The sequence below is a fragment of the Pyrus communis genome, chromosome 10 (genome assembly GCF_963583255.1).
Source record: "Pyrus communis chromosome 10, drPyrComm1.1, whole genome shotgun sequence".
Classification (NCBI taxonomy): Eukaryota; Viridiplantae; Streptophyta; class Magnoliopsida; order Rosales; family Rosaceae; genus Pyrus; species Pyrus communis.
Genome location: NC_084812.1, coordinates 12,816,964 through 12,836,870, shown reverse-complemented (window position 1 = coordinate 12,836,870; position 19,907 = coordinate 12,816,964). Strand labels below are relative to the sequence as shown.

At 36.0% G+C, this 19,907-nt stretch overlaps 1 protein-coding gene across 1 annotated transcript; it reads right to left on the bottom strand.

Annotated features, from left to right (window-relative positions):
* Window positions 1-17,279: 17,279 nt before the first annotated feature.
* On the bottom strand, window positions 17,280-19,583 carry LOC137748841 (1-aminocyclopropane-1-carboxylate synthase). The gene is made up of 4 exons (XM_068489029.1): window positions 19,431-19,583; window positions 18,726-18,857; window positions 18,444-18,604; window positions 17,280-18,262 (listed from the first exon to the last, which is right to left on the bottom strand). Exons 1-4 carry the CDS (start codon window positions 19,575-19,577, stop codon window positions 17,281-17,283), a joined length of 1,422 nt encoding a protein of 473 aa, XP_068345130.1. The 5' UTR covers window positions 19,578-19,583; the 3' UTR covers window position 17,280.
* Between the last annotated feature and the right edge of the window lie 324 nt (window positions 19,584-19,907).

The window sequence follows — 19,907 nt, the reverse complement described above, 5'->3', positions numbered from 1 at the left end:
GAGAAATGTGGTGAGAATGCCCCTGGCTCGATGGTATGTCAACATGGTTGAGATAGTCTTGGGCCGATTTGGGCTACTTGGGATGCCACAGGAGCATGTTGGGCCATGAAAGTAGGTTGCTCGGCGTATGGCGCACGCGAGTGCGAGCTTTGGGCTTGGCTTGGCAACGCGTTGGGCTCGCATTGGGCTTGGAGTGACATGGCTTGGGCTTGGGCCCGTGCAAGTTTGGATGGCACGGCATGGGCTGTGGTACTGGTGCCATAGACCTTGCTGCGGGTAGTTGTCGTGGTGGCCATCGCGATGGTTGCCATGGTGGAGCCTCATAGTTGTGGTGCCGCTCCACTTATTGTCACATTTAGCCTCGTGGATCACCACGATCCCATCTCTTGAATATTAGAATTTTCACTTGTTGAATTTTCTAAATTTCTAGCCATTCTACTTCTCTTTTACGTTTTATCAAAGATTTTTACAAATAAAAAATTCTAATAATAAGAACATACGAAAAATCTACAAATGGACAAGAAAAAAGAAAAACCTTTGATAAGAGAGTCTTCTACAATGTGTGACTCTTCTCTCAATGAAAGCACCAATTTATGGATGCAAATTTCTTCCCCCTTGATCTTGGACAAAATTGCACCTACAAAACAAATAACACCTTAGGTCAAGACCAAGAGCCTCACACGCCCATGATGAATTTTGGGGGGGGGGCGCTTTGGCTGAAGAACCTCCGATGCCAAAGTTAGAATTTTGAGAATTTAGCAAGAGAATTGGAAGTGGGTTTTGGAGAGAAGGAAAGGGCTTTTATAGGGGTGTGGCCGGCCTCCTTCGGTGAGAAAGGACCGGCCACTTGGCTCTCTTTGTGGGCTAGGTTCTTGATTTGTAGTTAATTGGGCATAATTGAATCATTAACTAATTAATTGCCAATTAATAGAATAATTGCCTAATTGATTAGCTAATTAGTATAATAAAAAGGAAAAGATTTGGGAGTTACCTTGTGGAAAGAATTTGATGAGGATGGATGAAATAGGTTTTGAATTGTTACCTATTTTGGGCATTTTTGACTTGGTTGAGGGAGGATTGCTTGCTACTCGCGCATAGGAATCCCGATGTGCCTCAAGGATATTCTTGTCCTTTTCATCCAAAGATCCACGTGTCACACATTGTGATTATTTTTGGCTACACAGACCCGATAATATTAACAGGTAATATGACTTAACCTGTTACCCTTTAAGGAAAATATATTTTAAACCAATCAATAATCAAATGAAAAACATAATACTAAATAAGTATATGCATACGATATTGTCACATCCAAAACATAAAAACACAATTTTCTTTTAAGTATATTTTTGCTTACCTAAATTGATCAAATGGTATAATTGAAAAATATTGGAATAGAGAAGGGGTTTTTTTTGTCCACAAAAGTTCTAATAATATAAGTGAAAAAGAATCCAATGGTATAGATTTACTCTCATTTATCTTACGACTGTTATTTAAGTAAAGTCTTTAATAGTTTTTTAATTAATGTAGAAGTGTAAAAAAATATAGAAAAAATATATAAACACTCATAATGACAAGCATTACAACTTTCATGAAGAGCTTAACTTCGAAATTCACCAGTATAATCATATAAATCATAGATCAAAATTTAACCATTGATTGTTGTTTACATTTACGCTTCATTGTTCTCATCAAATTTTGTTTTTTCAGATTTTCTTTTTTGAAAACATGATCTATTAAAGGATGCAGGAAGATGAACGGTTTGGATCATTGATATTATATTCAAAGTTTTACGGTTAGTAAAAATATTGCTTGATGTTTATAAAGTTTCTACAAACTATATGACATCGACTCATATTTTAGTTAACCGTAAATATCAAAAAGTGATATCAAAGATCTGAACTATTTATCTTCTTACATCTGCCAGATGATCATGTTTTCAAAAAAGAAAATTTTAAAAATGAAGTTCAGTAAGAAGAATAAAGCGTAAATGACAATCGACGGTTAAATATAAATTTAATGTTTATGGATTATAGTGTTGGATTTCGAAGTTGACCTTTTCATGAAAGTTGTAAAGCTTGTCACTATGAGTGATTATATTTTTTTTTTACATTTTTTACACTTCTACAATAATTATTATTTATTTTATTTATTTTTCCCTCAAATAAAAAACATTATTCATGAGGTTTTGGAGGATTTTAAAAGTCTAAATGATAATGTAAGTGTAACCATTATATACTCGTGAAGGAATAATGATGAATTACGAGTGTTTATATATTCTTTCACATTTTTTGTACTTGTATGTATGTCTTCTTAGTTCTTGCCAATACAAATACTATATTAGTTTATTTTAATTTTGGACAACAACATGTTAAGTAAAATTTATCCTAGTAATGATAATAAGGAACTCTGATAATAAAAATAAATAATGACTAAAACTTTTTTTTTTTTAACTTATATAGAATAATAATACAAAACTATATATTTAATATAGAATATATTGTATATATTAATATGACTATTGTATTTTATAATAATTCTTTTAGTAATTAAACTTTAAAATTATCAAAATCATTTTTTTCTTAACGGGTCGAAACGGGTTACCCACGTGTATACCCGTTAAGAATCCGTTATTAACGGGTCACCCGATAATGACCTGATTAGTTATCGTGTTGACCTGAAACCAGTTAGTTTCGTATCGTGTCAAAAGCTGCCGGGTCTAGTCACACTAGAAGGGATATGTTGAAAAATTCTACATCATAAATTTGACAAAACAAATTGCATATATAATACATGGTTCCATTCCCAATTACACAACTCCTTTTAAGATAAAAGACAATCTTGTTGGACAAGCAAAAGATTAAGTTGATAACAATATCAGTATTCGACCATTTGCCCCTCAATTTGAAGTTTGGCATGAAATCATAGTGAGTTAATTGAATTGGATCTTTACTTTGACCAGACCCACATTACTAAGCTTATACCAAATACGTAGTATTCAGGTGCCTGTCTTGACTGATCCGATGTGAAATTTGCTTCAAGTGTGGCTCGTCTCTTTGAAAATTAACCATTGTTCCATCTCCCTAAAATTTACATTTTCTTCCTATTTGAACACCAAGCACGTTAAGTTTGACTACAAATTTGAGAATAATGACCGGAGTCTACTACTAATATCTTGGTTTTTGCTAAAGTCTAAAGTTAAGCTAAGCCTAGTGCACCATCTTGGGCCCTTGGGATTTGTCGGTTAGGAACACAAAACCCAGTTTAGACTTCCTCTTTCAACGGCTTTTTATTTGAGCTTAGCGCACCATCTTGGGCCCTTGGGATTTGTCGGTTAGGAACACAAAACCCAGTTTAGACTTCCTCTTTCAACGGCTTTTTATCTGCTCAAAGCAGCAATATTTGGCTACTCAATGATGAGTAAGAAATTTTTATCCAAATTATTTGTGTTTTATTCATAGAACTTTGTGCTTAATTATAATTGGAACTATTCTCAGTAAAGATCATATATGCAAAAAATGAATTAAAACTAATGTTGCTTTGTCAATCAACTGTAGCAAAAAAAATAGATGATTTGTAGCGAATAGATATATGTTTCGTAATGTTTTCACTATTTTCATTCATCTATTTTTATACAATTTGATGACTGAACAACCTTAATTTCAATTGATTTTTTGCAGAAAATTTTTACAGAGTGATTTATGATATGAATTGCTTTGATCATAAAGACAAAGTATTATTCAAATTAAGCAAAAAGTTATTGGCAAAAAGAAAAGAAAGAAGAAGCAAAAGGTTCTATTGAGTACCACCAAATTAAAAGCAACTAAACATGTACGTTCATGGAAAATTGAAAATTGCAATGCTACACCAAATACTTTGCCCCGCATATTCAGCATCGATCTTGATGGCCAAGACAAAAACAATTTGTTAGAGTAAAATGAAAATATTAATCACTCCTTATATGTCTAACAAACATACAAATTGTTGAAGGAACAATAGGAAAAAACTTGTTCTTATTACATGCTAAGATCTGATTTGTTTGTAAATAAGAATGACTCATCCTTAATATGCAGCCAACTAGTAAGCATTTCCTTTGAACTTTAACCTTCTTTGGATCACCATATTCCAAGAGGCCCCATCCTGAAGTGGCAGTCCTCTTGCAACATTTGGCTTTTGAATACAAAATTTGACGGTTGATACCTTATGTAAGGACAGTTGGAGACCATCGTACTTCAGCTGTGACCCTCACCAATTCATGCTCTATTTTAAAAACGAGCCTGCAATAGTAATTTATCCAAAATTATCTCCACATACAAAACAGCTTAGACTTTAGGGCCAGATTTATTTACTTTGGACATGCATGAGCTTTCATGGAAGGTGCCCTGCTGACAAAATTTATGGGGGCGACCAAATCACAGTACACCACTACTTGAGCGGGATATCAGGGATATCTCAGCCACATTGGGAGGCAATATGGAAAGCTAAAATTTGTATGTGTTACAAAAGGAATACACCGCCTTTGACATTGTCTTGGAATCAATCAACACCTTTGTTGATACAATAGAGAGTGGGGGAATCAAACTCGGACCTTTGCGGTGGTGAATGCTTCTAAATTAACTGATCTAAAATCCCCTTGCAAACAACACCTTCTAAGTACAAGAAGAGATTAATTTTCTAGGAACCCAACTAGAGAAAAGTAAAACAGAAAGAAAGAAGAACAATTAATTTGTACTATAATAAAAATAAAAATCAATGCTTAACACCGATTGTTGATTTGTTATGTTGTGCAACATTTATAATTAGAATCATACGTACATATAAATACAATTCATCAAATCAATAGTTGTAAGGAATAGTCTGATATAATAACATGTCATTGTTTGTTAAAAGAAATCCCTTTACTGTCGTACATGACATTTCCACACTAACTCTCCAAGAAGAAATGGGTTAGTTAGCTATTATGCCTACAACCAAACAAAAAAGTGGTGGTATCCTGTCCCAGTTGATTCATTAATGATAATGACCTATACTGAACTCTCAAACGAAATAGTCCTTGGTCTCAAGAACATATCCTGCAAACTGATCCTTTTGAAAAGAAGGCTATTGAAGAAAACGCATCTGCACGTAGAAACTTAAAATATCGATCGTTTCGTTCATTCCTGTTGGCCCCTTCAAGCTTCACTACAAAAAGCTCATCTAACTTCTTATATACATGTAATAAAAGTTTGTGCACGGATAAAAAAAGCTGCGTGTGCACGTAAAAAGAAAGCTTTTTTCTTTTCTGTAATATGATTCTCAAGCATCTAATTATACTTAATTTATAATGTAACCTTCAAAGTCCTTGTACTAATTAATATTAAATAAAACCTGCATGCTAAACAAGAGAACACAAATTAAACAACCAGAGACCAAGAAATAACAAAACATGTCTATCATATTCTGTAATGAAGACAAACCTCTCGTTTGCTCAATCATTTTCACCAAAATTTCTACAGAGAAACTAATCCATCTGTGGAGCCTTATAGGGTCTAATGTAGGATACACAAAATTTCTTGGTATGGGAAGTGGGTTAGGAGGCACCGGTGTGATATCAAGCAATGAGCTATTTTCATGTGATGTGGCCCTCCTTTGTCTCCCTCCATGTATTCATGACCTACGGGAGGGCATATCAGGTTGCTTTTTTCACTGAGGTTCGAGAGAAACCCTAAAACCCTACCCTCCCCTCAATATTCATACGCCTGCAAAATTCATTTATTTTGATCTATACATGCAGGTGTTTTATGTTCCCCTCACATGTGATACCCCAGGGCTTGCTCATGTGTAACCCACATGTTACCCATACCCACGTAATTAAAAATTTCATATGCCCACTGTCAAACGAAAAAACTACCTCGAATAATGGCAATTTAGATATATTTGCTTCTAATTAACATTTTAGAGTACTCATTTTTTTTTCTACTTAATTTTTTTCTACCTTTCTTGTCAATGTCACTATATGATGATGATAGTTGTAAAGTAGAGACATTGTAGGGTTAATTTAGGTCTAATGGTAATGGGAAATGTTTGGTGTCTGTTTCTTTGTCGAGGAACATATGTCAAAAGGTTTTCATGTCTGAATTTTTCTCTCTTCGTGTCTGCATGAAAAGCCAATTAATTAGCTGTTTCCTGATCACTTAGACACTGCTTTGCTAAAGTATTTAGCCTACTCATCATACCATAAAGGTGTTAATTAAGTACTGTAACTTTGTGGATCATACTAAATTAATCTAAGAGAAAAATCATTTTCTATTATATAAAAATAAAATATTTCTATTTGTACTATCTCAGTTGATCATGTGTGATACTAAGAGAGATAACACAAATGAATTTTTTGGTAATATTGTAACAATCCATATATGAAGGAAAGATTGACAAAAAATGAAAATAGAACATAGAGATCTCCGCTTAATTACCTACAGTACTAACAGAGAGACGATTAAAGTGTTTGTTATAATTAAGAGATTTGATTAAGTAATATATAATTTTAGGACTCCAATGTTTTAATGGAAATATTTTTACATCTGCCTCCTGAGATCTCATTGGCTGTCCTAGTTTGACCCTTGACTACAAGCAATGGAGATAATTAAATATGCTAAAAATGCTCATGGTGTGAAACAGACGAAACAGTGAAAGATCGACTAATTAAATTATGGTTTATGGTAGACCTGCCTGAGATCTTCAATTTTAATGGGAATTGGATCCTCTCCGAAGCAAATCTTTGGGATCCTCCTGACTCATTAACACGAACCGTTAAATTTTGATCCAACGGCTACAAACAGAAAGTTCTTTTAAAATTATAATAATGGTAACCGTTGGATCAAAATCTAACAGTCCATGTTATTGGGTCAGGAGGATCCCGAGAGTTTGCCTCGGAGAGGATCCAATTCCATTTTAATGCCCCTCAGTCTTACTAACACACTGATGAGTTATATAAACCCAGAATATTTGTATATCAAAAACCAGGTTTTATTGAGGAACACATGCACAGAGTCAACAAAGAACATGGAAATCGACCAAAATTCCGACTTCTATATTTTAATTGATATTTTATGGGAAAAATATTTTAATTGATACATATAAATTATAACTTATTATTAATGAGAGCTAACAAATTAAATCCTATCACATGCAAAGATCATGGGCCGTTTGGGAGGTTACTTATCAGAAATTTGTTGTAATAATCGAACAACCAGACTGAATCATTATAAATCTGATTTAATTTGAAATTATAATATGGATGGTAGGTGAATTATTTAAATTGAAATATGTCCAACCAATTTTTTTTTAAATTTTTAATATTTCCCTTTTCTTTATGGAAGAAAATATTTCTTTCACTTTCTAATTGATACAGGTCAACGAGGGGCGGCAGCATTTTGTTCTTGTCACATGGCATCGAAATGGCTGTTTCTTGGAGTTCGCATAATAAGATGAAGAAAGCTGATCTAAATTATGAATTAATCTGAAATTCATATTAAACAATACAAATTAGGGAATCGCGGCTTGGATTGATGTGTTGCCTATCAGTATGTTCTATATTTTCAGAAAATAAAAAAAGAAATGCTACAACACCTTATTTTTAAGAAAGAACAAAAAAAAAGTGTTGGTACCTACTGTTTTATTAAAAGTTACATTATAATAGTCAAAGTTTATTGTTCAATGATACATACTTATAGTTAATTTATATAATAATAATAATAATATTGTTTATAACACTACAATGTTGATGGTGGACATCAGATTACATTAGCAAAATATGATGTTATGTGTAACATGATTACATTACAAAATTATCATTAATTCAAAAAGTATTGTTGTTTTTTAAGCGTACCATATAAACTAATCCTTTCAGAAATTGTGGCGTAAAGAGTGATATTTGATTCTCGATGTTTGAAACTAACTAAATAATTAAATTTACTTCTACTATAATGTCAAATTGCTTTGCCACTATCATATGATATGCTTATAATAATCACTTAAATTGTGTGGGTTGCGAGGAACACAAGTTTAGGGTTGTTAGGGCAAGCATGCGGAACCTAAAATGGCTATTAACCAAATTTAGGGTCGGATCAATTTGTTTACCAAGTAGAAAGAGCAAACACCAACAGTTTTTTCTCCCAATAGAGAAAAAGAATTATCTATGTTTTTTTTTTAGTTTTTATCTTTTTCTCAAATATTCTCTTTTGCATTATGATTTGTCTCCATGCATAAAGCGAATTACATTTGAGAGCAGAATCCTTAATGGGCGAAACCGCGTAAGCTATCAACAGAGACATGAACTTTGTAAGCACTCATCACTCCCAGAAAGTTCAAGACTTTTTTAGCTTTCTTGCAAATAACTCTTCCCCATCAGCGTGCGTAGTTGCTGACGATCAACTTTGAATATCCACATTAGTTCCAACTTTAGTTAAATTATTATTCGATTCTCGCTTTCCTTTTCAGTTCAACATGCATTATCATACAAAAAGAAGTTCGTGGGTCTCCATGGCTTTAATTATCTCCTAATTAAATTGGTCCACATAAGCTTAAGCTGTACAGATTAGTGGTATTCTTTTGGGCCTGGTATTATTCTCCTGTTTAGTGCTCCTTCGGACTAAAAGCTAGACAGTAAAATCGATGATGACCTACATTTTGGTGTTGTATCAGATTAAAAAACAATTAGTTTAATACTCAAATAGTAAACTGTAATATATATAGTTTAAGATCTTAAATATTCCCTGCCTATCCAAAATTAAAATAATTTAATAGTAGTACTCAATCTTAAGATATAAAAAAATTTACTTTTTCTAATACGATGATTCATTTACAGAAAAGGGTGGAGGATTGAGCTGAGTCGCACAATGGATCTACTTACTAACCACCTTATGGATCTGCGTGTGACAATTGGCTCTTTTTTAGTGTTTTACTTTTTTGTTTTAATTTTACTATTTTGGATATTATTGTTTTTTATTAGAATATGTTTAAAAAAAAAAGATATTTTTCGATTTACCCCTTGAACTTGTATAGAGGTGTCAATTTCCCCCTTGAACTTTAATTTTAGCCAATTACCCCCTTGAACTTTAATTTTAGCCAATTACCCCCTTGAACATTATAATTAGCCAATTTCCCCCCCTGAACTTTAAATTAAGCTGATTATTACCCCCTAAAATTTTATAAATAGCTAATTTTTCCCAAGCGTTATATTTTAAATTTTTCATTCAATTTTCATCCACCCAATTTTCCATTTTTTTTTTGCCCCCATACAGTTGTCATGTGTTGTCCGTGTGATTAAAATGGATAAAAAATTGGATAATTTTTTTTTAAAATCTAGCGTCAGGAGGGAAATTGGCTATTTATAAAAATTTAAGGAGTAATCGGCTAAAATTAAATTTCAAGGGGGAAATTGGCTAATTATAAAAGTTCAGGGGGAAAATTGATAGCTCCATACAAGTTTAGGGGGCAAATCGATAAATATGCTTTTGAAAAATAATGAACTTACTAACCATTTTTTTATCTTCTCTCTTAAAAAAGGAGTGCTAATAATCCACCCCATTGTCCTATTTCCCCACCCATATTTTAATAAAATCTCAAAAGTATTAATAACATGTTTATAATTTTATAAAAAGACTTTTAAACCCATACCCCATTTCTCCCCCATTGTGTCTCTCCGTCCTCATTTCTCTGTTCTGTTTCACGTTTCATCTCTCTTTTTTCGGCTTTTGCACCGACCACCACGGCCGAAAGCACGAAGGATCAGGAGGAGCACGACAAAGTTGTGGTGGTGAAGGAAGGGAAAGAGGAGTGCCCCTCTCCTCTAGGGCAATTCACTTCTTGTTTGGGGCTTAAATTTCAATTTCCATTGAATTTGAATGGTTGTGGAGATTGAGAGCATCATCATGGTAACTAACCTTCTAGTTTGTTTTTTTATCACCCTGAACTTCATTGCTTGATGGTTGCTTATTACCCTGAACTTCCTTGCTTGATAGTTGCTACAAGTGCAAGTGACTTGTTGCTGTATTACAAAATCTAGAGATACATAGCTTGTAAACAAGATTGAGAAATTGGTATTGGATTCTGGGATTTTGGGCTGGCTAATTAATGCGTTTTGCTGCTAAAGGAAGTTCCAGAGGAGACTGGAGGTGGAAACAAGATAACGATGATGTGGTGCTGGTACTATGATAAAGGTTATTGATAGGGGGTGGGAAAGTAAAATTTTAAATTTTTTAATTTTTATAGTGGGTGAGATTATAATGGGGTGGAGAAATAGGACAATGAGGTGGGTCTAGTAGCACTCCTGAAGTTTGTACCATTTAAAATTCATGAATTAATTATGACTTTAAAGAGCAAGAGTTGATGAGATCCCATGAGCCAAACACTTAGTGACATAGATAAAGTGAGCATGGTAAAAATGTCCCATAGTCATAGTCGTGTGTTGACAAGGGAGAAATTACATTAGAATACCAAATCTTATATGTTTGGCATCAGAAAATCCAATTTTTCTTTAATAATTAGGATTGTTCAGTACTACAAAAAATGAATGATCAGGATTGAATTGAGAAAATAATATGTTTGCTTACTTGCCAATCTAATAGATATAAAACCGAAATATTGAAGACTTACCCTAGAAAATCAATTTTTTATATTTTTTGGTCAAACCCTAGAAACTCATCAAAACCCACTAGAAAGCATGGTTTGCTAGTGAAATTTTGGACATTAGTTATGGGAATTTTGGTAAAATAAGAGGTACGCGCCCCTACTGTTCCCTTCATACCTTCACTCCACCCCATGTGATATTTCAACCTGGAAAAAAAAAAAAACAAAATTATAGCCCCTTTATATATGATACAGTTCGTGGCTGCTCTTGATGGAGAAACTTTTGGTGTATTCGGATTATTATAATGTTATTATCTCACTCATATATCCTAGAATTGGAATATTCAACCATGCACATATCCATATTATAACACATGAAATAATCTTCTCTTCATGAAAAAAGGCTAGCTACAATTTTATCTTAAAAGATAGAATGTTATTTGAAACCCTAGCACAATATTTGGCTTTCTTTTCCCACAGTATGGCCTGAACGCACACAAATACTTTGATTGAAGCAAATCGTAATCTTAAATATATTAAAGTTTGACTTTCCTACACACACGGCTTTGAGAATGTAGACGGCATTCAAGCATTAGTGGAGATCTGCCGACCAACGTCGGCATCGTATATGTGATATGAGTCAGTCACCTTCTCAAGCCGCAAACTACGGTGGCGCCACTACGTATGCTATATGGCAATTGGCAAGGAGCATATGATTATGGGAGTTCACACTAGGATATAGAATCTACAAGATACACTAATCACATTGTATTGAATTAATAATACATCATAATCACAATGGATTAATTATAGTTTTCGAAGACATTAAGGAAATTTGGTGCCCACGCAAATGACTGAAACCAGTTTTACAAATGAAGCTAAAGCCACTTCACATCCACAACACGGACCGAGTGCGCACTTCTCTACATTCGAAAAAAAAAATAACTAAAACGTAAAATAAAAATTCAACCAATTAACTTTTGGCAAAAAATAAAATAAAATTTGTTTGGTCTAAAATGCAATTTTAATTTTTGGCGGTTTCTTGTACTTAGACCAGGCTGTTGTGCTAGGGTAGCACCAAAATCTTTTGGAACCAACTCAAGCTAACCCACAGGAAATATATCAAATAAAATGCAAGAACAAAATATAAAAGACACCAAGATTTTAACGAGGTTCCTCCACAGTCAGTGTAACTGGAGTACGTCCTCGGAGCAGTAGGAGCTCACCCAATAATCCACTATCAACCAAATGGGAGTTTACAAAGTGTTGGCAATCTCACAACCCAAAAGCCCAATACACCCAATAGCTCTCACACACCAAAGAAACAAATAGAGAAAGAAATATAATGAATAATTTCTTCTCTATACATATAGCTCAAAGCTATTACAACAACAACTATTTTGGTGGATGATTACTAACCAATTAAAGCAACAACTTTCTTCTTCTGTTTTAGGCTCTCTGCAACTCTCCCTTGCTCTCTGAAGAAAAGCTCTTTCTTCTCTCTTCTTTCTTCTCAACCGAAAACAAATGAGCTCACACTTTCTCTCTCTTTTCCAAAACCAACTTATCTTTTTTTTTAATGAAACAACACTCACGGGTGTTGAAGAAGAGAACAAAACATTTTCAAAAGCAAAGGTCTTTTCCCTTATTTTCCTCCCCAAAACAAGGAATGTGTTGTCTCCACTTTGGTTTGTTTAATCTAAAGTTTTCTTGGACTTGTCCACTTGGCCACTTGGCCAATTATTCAACAATCTCCACCTTGGCCAAGTTCCGAAAACGCCATGATAAGCCAACCAACACAATCAACACAAAAAACACTCCCAATCACTAGCAAGAGAACAACTCATGCCGAGCCAAATGCTCCAAAACTCCTACTGCTCAACGCCTTCTTTATATAGGCAAAATGTGAGCCAAGTTCAAGCAATGAACAAACTTGGCTACACCAACAACCTTAGTCAACATATCAGCGGGGTTGTCTTTAGTTGGAATCTTCTGGAGAATGATTTCTCCTTCACCAACAACTTCACGAACAAAATGATAACGCACATCTATGTGCTTGGTCCTCGCATGATGAACCTGATACTTAGCCAAATAAATGGCACTCTGACTATCACAATGCACCTCCACCTGCTTCTGATCAACCCCCAAATCTCTAATCAGCCCATGTATCCAAATGGCCTCCTTTATAGCTTCAGCAACTGCCATATATTCAGCCTCTGTAGTAAACAAAGCAACAGACGACTGCAAAATGGACCTCCAACAAACTGGCCCTTTAGCCATAGTAAATACATAGCCTGTAGTAGACTTCCTTCCATCTAGATCACCTGCATAATCTGAATCAACATAACCAACTGCAAAATGACCAATACCAGAGTCATCTCTCTCAAAGCATAAACCAACGTCTCGAGTACCATGGAGATATCTCAATATCCATTTAGCTGCTTGCCAATGCTCTTTACCTGGATTATGCATATATCGACTCACCATGCCAACTGCATGAGCAATATCCGGTCTAGAGCATACCATTGCATACATCAAACTACCAACCAAATTTGCATATGGTATATCTTTCATTTGCAGCTTCTCTTTATCAGTTTTAGGACACTGTAGAGAACTTAATTTAAAATGAGGAGCCAAAGGGTTACTAACCGGTTTGGTTGAATCATGAACTCCAAACTTCCGAATCAACTTCTCAAGGTATTGTCTTTGATTCAAGCATACCAAACCTTTTTCTCTGTCTCTAGTGATCTCCATGCCAAGGATCTTCTTTGCTTCACCAAGATCCTTCATCTCGAACTCATTCTTCATTTGCTTCTTCAATTTCTCAATCTCTTCGACATTCTTTGAGGCAATCAACATATCATCAACATATATCAATAAATAAATGAAAGACCCATCTTGCAACTTCTTGAAGTACACACAATGATCATATTGACTTCTAGAATAATTTTGGCCTCTCATAAATTTATCAAACCTCAAATACCATTGTCTTAGAGATTGCTTCAAGCCATAAAGTGATTTCTTCAACTTGCAAAACAAATTTTCTTTCCCTTTCACTTTATACCCATCCGGTTGACACATATAAATCTCTTCATTCAAATCACCATGTAGGAAAGCCGTCTTCACATCAAGTTGCACAAGTTCAAGATCATATTGTGCAACAAGAGCTAACATAATGCGAATTGAGGAGTGCTTCACAACTGGAGAAAAGATTTCATTGTAGTCAATGCCCTCCTTTTGTGCATACCCTTTAGCAACTAATCTTGCTTTGAATCTGACATTGCTTTTCTCAGCAACATCTTCCTTCTTGGCATACACCCATTTGCAACCAATAGCTTTCTTACCCTTAGGCAATTTAGCTAACTCCCAAGTCTTGTTTTTCATGAGAGAATTCATCTCGTCACCCATGGCATTGCACCACTTCTCATTTTCCTCACTCTCAATGGCTTCCTCAAAATTGGATGGAATCTCATCAGTGATAATAGGAAGAGCAAAAGCAACATAGTCACTATACCGAGCTGGCTTGGTAATTTGTCTTTTTCCTTTGTTCTTAGCAATAGACTCTTGAGGTGAAACTTGCTCTTCAACTTGAATAGAATCTTCAAGTTCAACTTCTTCAACATCCTCATGGTCTTCCACTTCTTCACTTATAGTGGCTTCGACATCAGCGGAAATAGGATTTGAAGTACTAGAGGCAACTTTCTCAAGCTCCACCTGTTGGACATCTTTCACATTCTTCTCAGAGTCTCTAAACATATTTTCTTCATCAAATGTCACATCTCTGCTGATTACAAGTTTTTTCATCTCTGGGCACCACAACCTGTAACCTTTGACACCACTACTAAAACCAAGAAAGATAGCCTTTTTGGCTCTAGGATCAAGTTTATTTTCAGTTACATGAAAATAAGCAGGTGAACCAAAAATACGAATATAGTCATAATCAGAAGAGGGTTTTCCAAACCATACCTCCATTGGCGTCTTACCCTGAACAGCAGCTGAGGGTAATCGGTTGATGATGTGACATGCATAAGTAACTGCCTCTGCCCAAAACGACTTGCTCAAACCCGACTGAGACAACATGCATCTGACCTTCTCAAGCAAGGTTCGATTCAATCTTTCTGCAACTCCATTTTGTTGTGGAGTTCCCCGGACACTAAAATGTCTCACAATCCCTTCCTCTTTGCAAACTTTAAAGAAAGGGTCGGATGTGTATTCACCACCATTATCCGATCTCAAAATCTTAATCTTTCTCCCAGTCTGGTTCTCAACCATTTTCTTCCAACCCAAGAAAATGCTCAACACCTCACTCTTGTGCTTCATAGTGTAGACCCAAGACCTTCTTGAATAATCATCAACAAAGGTCACGAACCAATGTCTACCACTCAAAGAGGGAGTCTTTGTAGGACCCCAAACATCCGAATGCACATAATCAAGAATGCCCTTCGTCTGATGTACAGCAGTACCAAACTTCACTCTAGTTTGCTTCCCCAAGACACAATGCTCACAGAAATCAAGCTTACAAGTCGTGGCACCTTTAGAAGACCTTGTTTCACAAGCCCTTGTAGAGCTTTCTCACCGGCATGGCCTAACCTCATATGCCACAGTCTAGTAGTATCAGAATCGGATGTGCCCATATTTTCTGAGACTACAGATGCTTCACCTGTCACAGTGCTTCCTTGCAATAAATACAAATGGCCACATCGAGGAGCTTTCATCACAACAAGTGCACCATAAGTCACCTTCAATGTCTGCCCATCTGAATGAAACCTGAAGCCCTTGGCTTCCAAAGTTCCCAAAGAAATAAGATTTTTCTTCAAATTCGGTACATATCGAACACCTGTCAACTCTTTAACCATGCCATCATGCAACTTCAAACGAACTGTACCAATCCCTTTTGTTGTGCAAGGATTGTCATCTCCCATGAACACAACACCGCCATCAAACTCTTTCAAGCTTGAAAACCAATCCTTGTGAGGAGTCATATGATGAGTACAACCCGTATCCAACACCCACTTAGTAGCACAATCAAATGATGAGGAAGTGGTTAAAGCAAAATCAGAAAAATCTGTTTCAACCTCAGCAACATTAGCTTCAGAACTTTCTTTGCCTTTGGTCTTCAATCTAGGACAATCTTTCTTCCAATGGCCCTTATTACGACAAAAGGCACATTCATCCATTTCCAAAGGTTTTCTACCTTTAGAGTTTCCTCTAGGTCGAGACTGTGATTTTTTCCTGCTAGAAGAGGATCTCCTCTCCGATGATCTACCTCTAACAAATAAAGCTTCAGAGGTACTATCATGATTTTTATCTCTATGCCTCATTTCATAATTCATCAAGGCATTTGACACATCTTCAAATTTCACAGTTTCTTTACCATGCATAATAGTGGTAACAAAATGCTCATAAGAGTCCGGCAAGGAATTCAACAATATTAAGGCCTTATCTTCATCCTTAATATCCTCATCTAAATTTAACAAGTCGGCAATCAACTTATTAAAAGCATCAATGTGTCTAATCATTTTTGTACCTTCTTTGTATTGGAAGCGGTAGAGCTTTTTCTTCAAGTGTAGCCGGTTCTCTGCACTCTTCGTCATATACTTGTCTTCCAATTTTTGCCACAACACACTTGCCAAAGTCTCCCGCATCACAAAATACTTCTGAGTTTTTGCAAGGCACAACCGAATTGAAGAGCAAGCCCACAAATTTAATTTCTCCCATTCCATTTTTGACATAGCTTCAGGCTTCTCTCCCAAGGCGGCAAGAAGATCTTGTTGAGCCAACACATCTTTAACCTCACATTGCCACATCCCAAAGTTGTTTGTGCCATCAAACTTTTCAACTTCAAACTTTGCATTTTGCACCGTAGTTCTTGCAAACCCGGAGCTGCTTCCAAAAGGATTCTCATCTTGCCCGTCTGACATCTTTGGTAACTAGACAGTACCCAAGAGCAACCAGTGCTCTGATACCAATTGTTGTGCTAGGGTAGCACCAAAATCTTTTGGAACCAACTCAAGCTAACCCACAGGAAATATATCAAATAAAATGCAAGAACAAAATATAAAAGACACCAAGATTTTAACGAGGTTCCTCCACAGTCAGTGTAACTGGAGTACGTCCTCGGAGCAGTAGGAGCTCACCCAATAATCCACTATCAACCAAATGGGAGTTTACAAAGTGTTGGCAATCTCACAACCCAAAAGCCCAATACACCCAATAGCTCTCACACACCAAAGAAACAAATAGAGAAAGAAATATAATGAATAATTTCTTCTCTATACATATAGCTCAAAGCTATTACAACAACAACTACTTTGGTGGATGATTACTAACCAATTGAAGCAACAACTTTCTTCTTCTGTTTTAGGCTCTCTGCAACTCTCCCTTGCTCTCTGAAGAAAAGCTCTTTCTTCTCTCTTCTTTCTTCTCAACCGAAAACAAATGAGCTCACACTTTCTCTCTCTTTTCCAAAACCAACTTATCTTTTTTTTTAATGAAACAACACTCACGGGTGTTGAAGAAGAGAACAAAACATTTTCAAAAGCAAAGGTATTTTCCCTTATTTTCCTCCCCAAAACAAGGAATGTGTTGTCTCCACTTTGGTTTGTTTAATCTAAAGTTTTCTTGGACTTGTCCACTTGGCCACTTGGCCAATTATTCAACACAGGCTACCTCTCATCGACCAGGAATAGGGCTGCGGTCGTCGAAGGATAGCCGGAAAACCCACTTGGTGAGTGACCGTCTTCTCGAGTGGCTTAATTGGCTGCTTTGGCTGCGGCCAGTGACGTCGGGGACGTTGTAATATTCCCCCACAAAGGCCTTCAGTCTCTGCATTGCCAAGTCCAGTGTTTCCTCGGACAAGTTTGCAAAGCAGACACGAAACCAACCAGGTTCCGTGCAATGACATGACGATCCAGGAGAGATATTGAGGCGAACTTCGTATACAATCTTTTTCCAAAGCTCCATTTCGGCTTCGAAGGTGTTGGACCTAAGCAAGTGGCTCATATCCACCCAACAGAACAAGCCAGCATTGCCCTTGAGGCAGCTAATGCCGGCTTTCTGAAGGCCGGAGACAAGCTTTTTCTGACGTTGTTTGAGTCTTTTTTGGTTCTCGGCTATGTAGTTCTTAGTAAGTTTCTTGTCGGATAGCATGGCGGAGAGAAGGTGCTGAGTTTGAGAAGAGACAAGTCCAAAGCTTGACATTTTTGTAGCAGCGGCCACAACCATGTCGTCGTTGGAGTAAATCGCCCCGACTCGAAAACCCGGAAGACCAAGATCCTTAGAGAGGCTATAGACAACGTGAACTCGCTGCCAAACTTCGGTATTCTCATCACATTTTCTATCTTTGAGAACTTCCATGACGCTTATAAAGGATGCGGAGCTAAAAGCTGTGCCGGAGTAAATTTCGTCGCTAATAAGGTGGATGCCTTTGTCTTCAACGAAGGAAAGGAGGAGGTTGAGTTCGTTTCTGGTCATTGTGGTCCCCAATGGGTTTGATGGGTTCGTGACCAATACGCCTTTGACTCTGAGATTGCGTTTTTCGGCTTCTTGGTAGGCTTCTTGTAGAGCGGGTTCAGTAATTTGGAAGCCATTGGAGCTTGTGCAGTGAATGGGTACAATCTCGACTCCAGTTCGCCATTTGAGGTCTCTATCAAATCTGTAAGAAACGTAATAAAATATTTTTAGGGATGAATTAATGTTTAGTTATTTCTTATCATGAAATGAAGTTCACGAGTCACTTCAGAATACTGAAAAATTGGTAGGTCTCAAGTTCAAATCGTTTGTAAAACAAGAAAATAAATTGAAAAGGATAATCAAGTGATTATTAAGATACGTACCCTGGGTAGTATGGTGTAGGAATAAGAACAGCTTCACCGGGGTCAGCGAGGCAGAAGATGAGGGTCTCATTGGCTGAAGTTGCACCGGCGGTGAGGACTAAGTGATTGGGATCAAAGGTCACTTTGTTCCCTCGGATTTCTGCCATGAAATCTACCAATGCCTGCAAGAAGAATGATCAAAAGCTGAGTCAGATATGCAACTGGCTAGAACTTACTTGTTAGAGTAGTACCTTTGAATTGCATTAACGAAAAGTGAGCACTATATTATATACATAAGTTTACCTTTTTGAATGCGGGAAGGCCGTGATAATCTTGGAAGAGTGCAAGCTCTGCAAATATGGATTCTCCATTTTTCTTAAATGCAGCTGCGTCTGGATTCTTAGCGAGCCATGACTCCAGAAGATCAAAGCAGAGCTGAAAAAAATTGAAATAATGAGTACAAAATTTATATGCTAAACATTACTATATATAACAACAAGGGCGGAGCCAAGTACAAGGCTCCCCTAGGCTATAGCATAAGGAGAGTTTGGTTCTTCAAGCTTAAAAATATTAATTTTTAGGTTAGTTTATGATTTTTAATTGTCATATTTCACAAAAGAAATGAAATTTTTTTATTAGTAAGCCTATTTTTAAGAATAATAAGAGGTAATAGATGTTATATAAACTCATCACTTTAACCAATATTATATTTAATAATAATAAATTAAAACTTCCATATCACAAGTGGTTCCTTATTTTATTCACTTGAAAGTTTTGAAGGCTAGAAACCTAGAAAACATAGCATAAAATTCTTGCTTCAAATTAATACATTCAAGTTTTTACTATTATATAATTTTATGTAGGCAATATAGGATTAAAAACTTGATTTCGTAGTAATAATTTTAGCTTAGCCCACCCACCGAATAATTTATGGCTACGTCATTGTATAGCAACATTTATGCATGTTTGTTCAATTAATTAAGCTACTAAATTATAATAATTATTTACCTGATTTTCTGCAAGACCCATCTGAATAATCCCGTTTGTGTTGTGGACCTCATGGTAGGGGTTCTTCTCATACTCTTGCCAGCCTAAGAAGTAGGAGGAGTCTTGGCCGTGAGAGTTGAACGTAGCGTTTCTGGATAACATGTGCATTTTGGTGACAAGCTATAACACAAAAGTGTGAATAGGAAGAGATGGCAAAAGAAGAGAGAGAGAGAGCTTGAGGTTTTTGTTTTGGTTTTGGATTACAAGTTTGAAGTGGGATATTGGATGGTGTTGGAGTGGAGAGGTCTATATATAGTGAAAAAATAATCATTATATTTTAAACATATATAAAGGATTTGTCTAACAAAGGAATGCCACGTCACACTGAGTAACCAAACAATTAAGACAAACAAGGGAACATTTATGCTCTATAACTATGGTGTAGGTTCACCATACACTTAATTATTTGTCATGTACTGTCTTTTTACCTAATTCTAG